Consider the following 7,762-nt stretch of genomic DNA (forward strand, 5'->3'; position numbering starts at 1 on the left):
CATACTTCAGTCTAGCTATAGGGAGGGGTGCTGTATTTGTATTTGTTGCACTGTGCAGTGTCGCCGTTAGGTGTCACCAAGTCTCACAGATTCTACCTACAGTGACAGGACCTTTAAAAATGACGCAAGTATATCACATCTGACATCCAATTCAGCTGCCTGGATGTTGATATTGTGACATTTACGAAAGAAAAAAAACATTTGCATCGTATTAAAAACTGGAATAAATTTCAAAAGATTTGACTCTAGTCTGTTGAAGGAGAATCTAGATTAATTGTTGTTCCCTTTTTATATGGCTGTCAGAGAGATGAATTCATTGGTTCGCTGTTCGCCTCCTCCTCTCCTTCTCAGGAGTCACGACTTCATGTAAAGGATGACAACTGCACTAGTGTACACACGGTTTCACGGAAACGTGAATGCTCAAACAGCCGTGTCGAGCTTTTCTACTGTGACACATCGGATACCGGATTTGTGGGCTCAGTTCTTCCCAAGGATTACGCACAGCTCCTACCCCGCACACTTCCTGACATCTGCGTGGCTGCCACTGGCAATCCACTTGACAGGGCGGACTCTCTGCTGGAGCGTCGGGAGGTGTGACAGAGGACCCTGACACGATTGGTCAAATCACTTTACAGCCACTGTGAGTGCCCAATCGGAGCAGCACCTGAGTGAGGCCGACCGTCATAGACACATATAGAGCTGCTTTCTCATTAATGACCGTCCACAGATGTGGTCTATATGTTTGTCATTAAACACATCCTAATGTACGGTTACGTCTGATGTAAATACAGGTCAGCGCGTCATATATTTCGCACCATCAGCTCGCTGACTTTTGCGCCACCGTGGCACACAAATGCAAATAGCTCAACGACACGAAATGACACCTACCCATCCCCCGTTCTCTTTAATCCAGATGTTAAGAGGTCCATTTAAATACTCTGTCATCCAGTCCACGACCTGCTCCACTTGCGGCGTCAAGTCCTCCTTAGCCGCACACTCCACACACACGACGCCTCCAAACTCGAAGAAGGCGATAATCCGGCCCCAGTTCACGCCGTCCCGGAACAGTTCGTCAATCACCTCGGTGAATCTCCTCTGCGCCGTGCTGGAGGTGAGATAGAGCTGCCGTGACATCTCTGAGAAGTCCGGCTGGTACAGTCGCTCCAGTTCGTCTCCGGCTTCGCGCAGGACTCTGTGAATGGCGGCGTGCGCCTCGGGCGCAGGTGGCCGTTTGCAGAGGTTAGGGATGCCGTCGTTCCCAGGCCCGGTGCTGGCACCACGGCACCGGTGAACCAGAGTCGGTGGACGGGAAACTATTGAGCCATTATTAGCAGCGTCTCCATCTCGGTCCTCGTCGTGCTCCCACACGTACCCACGCTTGGCGAGTTTATGGCAGATGTACTTTTCCACTATATAGCGGTTACACTCGCTCGCCATTCCAGCAGAATTTGGCACCAAGTACATACAAAAGCTGTCCTAAATGGAATGCATCATTATTATCGATGTGTGCGCCTCACGCGTTTTTCCCACGCTGAGAAAAAAAACTGTTTTAATATATACTGTAATGCGAGCAGTACGACTAGGAATCCCAGTTAAGAAGCAAAAACGCTGTCAAAGTTGGGAAAAATTCCCAAATTAAAACTGTTGAAGAAACGCGTCAAAAGTCAGAAATGTCCCGAGTCGTTGTGGACAGCTGTCTTCATTTCCCGAATCCTTGGAAAGACGCAGACGACCTTCTCTCTGCATGGAAATCGAATATGCGGAAGAGGATTGGAGTAGTGTCGATCTCCCGTGCACACTCAGCCCCAGGAGTAAATGGGTTACAAATGAAAAGAAAAGAAAACTACACACAGCACCGACCACCGTCAAACGGCCAAGTGTTGCAGCAGCGTTTACGCGCAACTGTGCGCCGGACAAGGTCGGACTGAGCCCTCGTCTCCCACGGCTGCTGCTCGGATCCTCCTCAGCGCAGCACCCAGCCCACTAGCAGTGGGCTGCACTCTGCATGTGAGGTTTTCCTGACGTCAGCCACGCACACAAATTCCTGTGACTCCGCTCGGAGTCTCCAAGCACACTTAAAAACACAACTCTCCTCGTTAAGTGCGTCCCCGTTAGCACAGAAATACACAACTTGCCTGGAAATACAGACAAGGAGGGCATTTATTTGGCTGTGGAGCAACACACGTGCCTTAAGACGGTCGTGTTTAATTCATGCGGAGCACAGGATCATCCCATTCACAGGGAGACGCTCTTTGATGTGGTCCAGCCACCCCCTTGTGGTCTGACATTCAGTGTTGCAGTACAAAATTAATGTACCTGTATACAGTTTCCCCAGGTCTTTGATGCCCTCTCTGGTCTCAGACCATATCTCTGCTTCTTATTCTCAGATGGGACAAACCAAAGCGTCTGAAATCTTGTAGCATGAAGCAAAAATGAGAGGGGGCTGCTGGAAAGTCCCCCTCATGGAAGATTAAAATCTCATCAAAGGGAATACATTAAATTTACCACCACCATCCCAGGAATACACGTGCATGCAGTTTCCAAAAGTCGCGGCTCATTCGTGCTGAAATGAGACTTATCAACCTAAGTTTGAAAAATAGAAAATTCAAAAACTTCACACGTGGAGTTTAATATAACAAGGAGGTTTGAAAGACAGAAGAACAATAAAAGGATTCCACTCAAAATTAATAGACAGGTAGATCAATTACTCTGCATATAAACAGGGCCAATTTCGGTTTTATTAAATGTATAAAAAAAAACGCACCACCCCGCAGCAACACTGCCCTCTGTCTGAACTGACAGGATGTACTAATATATTGTCAACAAATTTCAATTTTTTCACTTGCTGCCTTTAAACTACCATTAGTGTTATTCATATTTATACTCAACAAATTGATATAGTGACAATCTAGTTCTAAACAGAAGTACATTTTAAGTGATGGATTTAATTAAAAGGCAGCGGCTATATTGACTGACTTCTCATTAAACACATCAATAAAAACATGATTTTATTTTGGGTTTTTTTCCTGACATTTATTTATTTAGTTTATCATGTAAGAAAATAAGACAAAAAAAAAAAGTTCACTTCTCACATTTGTCCATGGCACACAAGGTGAACGTGTTTGTTTTTGGCAGAAAACTTGAACGAATGAAAGCAAATAACGAAAAACAAAACAGTGTAATGACTTTTACGAGGATATAAATAGGGAAATTAGTCACTGTTACATAAATTATGTATTATGCGTTTAACCATATTGCAAGCAGAGGCTTCAATTGCATAGCTTAAAGGGACTTAAAACGGAACTGCTTTTACATGGGCTACATAATCTATAACTGAGAGCTGCTACTTTAAGGGAAAGTAAAGAGAATGCCTGAAAGCAACAGATGTACATTTCAGAAAATGCCTCAAGCTCAAGACATTGTGCCTTTAAACCAACTAAAAATCAAATGAGAACATCATCAAACACGAGTCATCCATTCTCACTTTCATATCTTGGATTTCACTAAGGCTTTTTCTCACACAAAGACGGAATATCGACAAAAACACAGAACGAAAAAAAAAAATAACACTGAAAAGTCACATTTAAAAATTGAACTGGTAAACCACATGTGGGTTAGGCCACATTGTTGTGTGGACGGATCCATTCTTAAAGCATTAGCTTCGTCAGTAGTTATGTCATTAAGGCTTAGAATGGCTCCTCACACCGCTCCACATCTTTTAGTTTCCTTCCTTACAAACTAATTCTACGGATCAACAGAGCAGCGACACCGAAATGAATCTCAACGTAACACACTGCATCTACAAAAATGGTCTTATCACATTTTGGCATTCAACTATTGGTGCATTTTGAAAATAATATCCTTAATTTCCGATTTGTAAAAAGTACATTCTCCCTGTTTAGAATTGACCAGAGGAAGACTTGCAAAACAACGCTGTACTTTTTCGTCCCTTTGAACCCAGAGTAGTACTACTGTATGATACATCACAATTTTTCAACTGAAATGACGATAAACAGACTACTGAGGGATAGACAGTCCTGTTTGTGCAGAGTAACAGCAGAATAAATTCAGAAGGACAAAATTCCCACCTCCATGGAAGTCCCTCAACTACTGTTGTTTTTATTGTAAAACACATTTCCAACTTTTTTTTTTCTTTTTTTAAACTTGTTGGGTCCAAACTCAAACCAGCAAGTTTGGTCCTCAATGCCTGACTTGCACCACCCCGACAGAATAAATCCCACCTGGATCTACGTTAGGGTGGCTAAAATGTGCACAGATACACGACTGATGAACTGCATGTAAAAACGAAACACTTCCTTTCACACAAGTAAGAAAGGAAAAGTAATGGAAATGCAGAAACTGGTCACCTGACTGTTTTTTTCACCATCTTAACTACATGGCTTTAACTCAACTCGTACCTGTTTTTTTACTCAAGAAATAAACTGGAAGGACCATGAATCATTTTGGTGCAATATTGCAGGAACATAAAATCGAATGGCTTTTCTCTCCCTGCGCTGCGGGCTCAGTCACAGCAAATATAAACACACAAGCACAATTTAAATTTAAATTGTGGCATTTTTAAAAAAATGTTATTTTTTTGGAAAGTATTGTAGATTTTTGCATTGGTAGAAATAATGTCAAAACTTGACTGAAAAATAGAATCTTCACGCGCCCTCGTGCTCTCTGATGTCATTCAAATTAAAACAAGCACAAAAGGAAAAACATCACACGCCTTTAACAAAGTGTTGGGTCGCTGCGTCGAAACGCACGAGACGTGCTTGGGGAAAAAAAAGGGAAGGCGCTTCGCCTGCGAAGACTTGTGGTACAAACAGAGGGCTGGAGAAGATGGTAGGATTTTAGTAAAGATAGTAAAATATATTCACAAAGTGGAACCAAAGTGGGAAAATATTTTAGGCTGTTTTTGGCACAAATAGTCAGATAGACTATCGGCTACTTTTCGTCTTAGTGATTGAAAAGGAAAATGAACACTGTGCCTGTAGAGGCCGGGATGACTGTAATCTGAAATGTTTGTTGTTGGCAGAGGCTGTGTGTTTAAAGTGTTTTTGTTTAGTCTGCCTTTTACCTCAAAGTATAAGAATGGTCCAACAAGAAGAGCAGGTGGACACGTCAAAGGAAAAATGTCACTGGAATGCTCAGAAAGGACAGAGAAACTGTAATGGCTGTGAAAACTATTCGACAAGCAAAGAGTAAACATCTAGCATTTTTCACATCCCATTAAGAACACACTCAACGCTTTTGCCTCTTTCCCACCTGCGTTTGTGCACCTGTACAGCTGGATGAGGGGACGGAGACATGGGCAGAGGAGGAGGAAGACGTAGAAGAGGAAGGGAAGTGGGCTGTGAAGAAGCTGAGGCCGACATTACTCCGTCTTGTCGGCGGCTCTCAACTGCTCTCTCTGAATCATGCAGCGGCGCACAATGCTATCGAAACTCCCCAGGTAGAAGAGCGCGATGGTGCGGAATAACCCCATGGTGACAATCTGAATGGGGAATAAAAGGCGGGGACAACAATGTAAATCACTTATCAGTAAGAGGCAGTCTGCAGGAGAGAGCCCGTGTTCCATTTATCATTCATGTGCCTGTACCTGCTGGAGACCCTCTGTGATAGAAGTGACGGGGGACATTCCGCAGGTGAGAGCTGAGAGCATATAGCCGTCAGGTCCCACAGAACTGTTAAAGTTCCCTTGCTGCAAAAAGGGAAGAAAATCGCAGGAGCGTCAGGCAACCAGTCTTCAACTAAAAATATTTTTAAAATCAGCGTGAAGTCAATAATTTATTAGTTTGGACCAAAACATTGTTCAGTTACTGCTATATTATACTCAATAGAAAACCACAATAAAGATGTTTATTTTAAGTCAAGAGTCAAAGTCTGGCATTTTGATCTGTGCAAACAATAACAATGGAGGGTCCTTGATTATTAGGTTAAGTTAATCCCACTACCATTATTAACCATAGCTCTGTCTGCCTTTGAATACACTGTGTATTTAGCAACATCCAAGTTATCCAACCAAGACAGCATTAGCTTAATACAAAAAAGGGAACAGGGCTCGATGACTAGGCCATAATACAGTAGAGACAAAGTCAACGCCTCACCACTGCATCCCGCACAACAATTTTGGCAACTTGTTCTGGTTGGCACACTCCAGATGTTTCAGAGATCAGTTTGGTCTCCAGAGGCTGGTGGAGAACAAACACAGTTGGTAAAAGTTGACCATTATGAGGGAAAATGACTGAGACACTCCTGACTGTACTGAAGAGTTCACCTTTGTCTTATTTTCCTCAGCCAGCCCTGGTGTGTCAGTGTCAGGAGGGTAGGCCACAGTCACGTAAATATTGTACGGCTTGATCTGGAGAAAAAGGGGAAAAAACAACTGGCATCATCATGTGTGGTCATGTGACATCATCACGATGAACAACAACAACAAATACAAACAAACAGACAAGGAAGCTTGGATTCACTGATCACGAGTAAAACCAGTGACAAATACACTTTATCCCACTGTAGTGAAAACAAGTATCAGGTCAGAAATGCAGTTGTTTGCAAGTTGTCATTGTATCAATTATTTAATTGGTTATTAATATATATATATATATCCACCTTTTACAAAAAATAAATATAATTAATATAAATAAATAATTTCCCAGTTTTAAATTAAAATTATTTGAAGCAAAACCATTGAAAAATAATAATGTTAACAACAACAAATACTCAATTTAATATGAAACCATATACCAGTTAGAAATATAACATTTGACAGTTTCTATGTATGTACACATACATTACAATTTTAAACAAGATAGTTCCAACTGAATTTTTCTTTTAAAATCCATTATTCTATTATCAAAAATTGTCTTCAGCTGAAAGAAAACCATGAGAAAAAAATAGTACTTAGTACGAATTACTTTAATACCAAACATACAGAAGACATGGGCCTCAACAGTAAAGGCCATTTGACATTAAAATTTAAATTACAGGACTGTACTGTATTTCCTGAACGCAGCTGATGTGGTGATTAACCTGAAAAGTGATTAAATAGTGACTTTTTCAATATGTCTAATAAATGTCACACTAAAATTACGACTCTCACTAAAGTTAAATGATGTATCTGCTGTTTTACCATTTACCCAGAAGCCACTACAGGGAGAAACTATTAAAAAGCCATTAAAAAAAGATGTGTCAAGTCTGCTTATTGGCAGAGTAATAAATATTCATCAAGTGAACGTGTTGGCCCATTGAGTGGGTTCATACAAAGGCCCTGAAATTACTGACCATGTTTGGGCTAAAGGGAATTGAACTCACCTCCATTTGCAGGGACTCTGCTAAGCCACGCAGGGCAAATTTGGATGGAGAGTAGGCAGTATATCCAAAGAGTCCGAGCTGCCCTGCCTGGGATGACACAAACATGATGCGGCCCATTCGCCGCTCCTTCATGGTGGTTATGACGGCACGCGTGGGATAAACACTGCCCAGGTAGTTGACCTCCATTATTTTCTGTTGGGAATTTGGAGTAAGGTTCATGCACATAATAATTTGACAGTGTACACAGCCAAGGTTAGCATGATTGTAGATATTGACATTACAGGGCGTAAATATAGTCACTGTGCAGTCCTAAATATGACAAAATAAATCTGAATATTGCTAATCCACTAAAAACTTGATTTTATTAGTGACTCAATCAAATTAAGGAATTATTGATAACAAATGTCAAAGCATCAGAAATTTATTTTTTTGGAAATAGCTT

The 7,762-nt window shown here is 41.5% G+C and overlaps 2 protein-coding genes across 2 annotated transcripts in view; both read right to left on the reverse strand.

Annotated features, from left to right (window-relative positions):
- The window catches only part of bcl2b (BCL2 apoptosis regulator b), a 28,404-nt gene extending 25,849 nt beyond the window's left edge, over positions 1-2,555 (reverse strand). The window contains exon 1 of the mRNA XM_008334170.3: positions 889-2,555. Coding sequence (XP_008332392.1) covers positions 889-1,464 — 576 coding nt within the window. The 5' untranslated portion in view covers positions 1,465-2,555. The remainder of the gene's footprint in view (positions 1-888) is intronic.
- Positions 2,556-3,018: 463 nt separating this feature from the next.
- Positions 3,019-7,762, reverse strand: part of kdsr (3-ketodihydrosphingosine reductase) — a 7,000-nt gene continuing 2,256 nt past the window's right edge. Inside the window, exons 6-10 of the mRNA XM_008334171.3 lie at positions 7,321-7,512; positions 6,284-6,367; positions 6,114-6,197; positions 5,606-5,707; positions 3,019-5,500 (exon numbers count right to left, since the gene is read on the reverse strand). Coding sequence (XP_008332393.1) covers positions 5,381-5,500; positions 5,606-5,707; positions 6,114-6,197; positions 6,284-6,367; positions 7,321-7,512 — 582 coding nt within the window. The 3' untranslated portion in view covers positions 3,019-5,380. The remainder of the gene's footprint in view (positions 5,501-5,605; positions 5,708-6,113; positions 6,198-6,283; positions 6,368-7,320; positions 7,513-7,762) is intronic.

Source organism: Cynoglossus semilaevis, chromosome 20 (assembly GCF_000523025.1).
Source record: "Cynoglossus semilaevis isolate Cse_v1.0 chromosome 20, Cse_v1.0, whole genome shotgun sequence".
NCBI lineage: Eukaryota > Metazoa > Chordata > Actinopteri > Pleuronectiformes > Cynoglossidae > Cynoglossus > Cynoglossus semilaevis.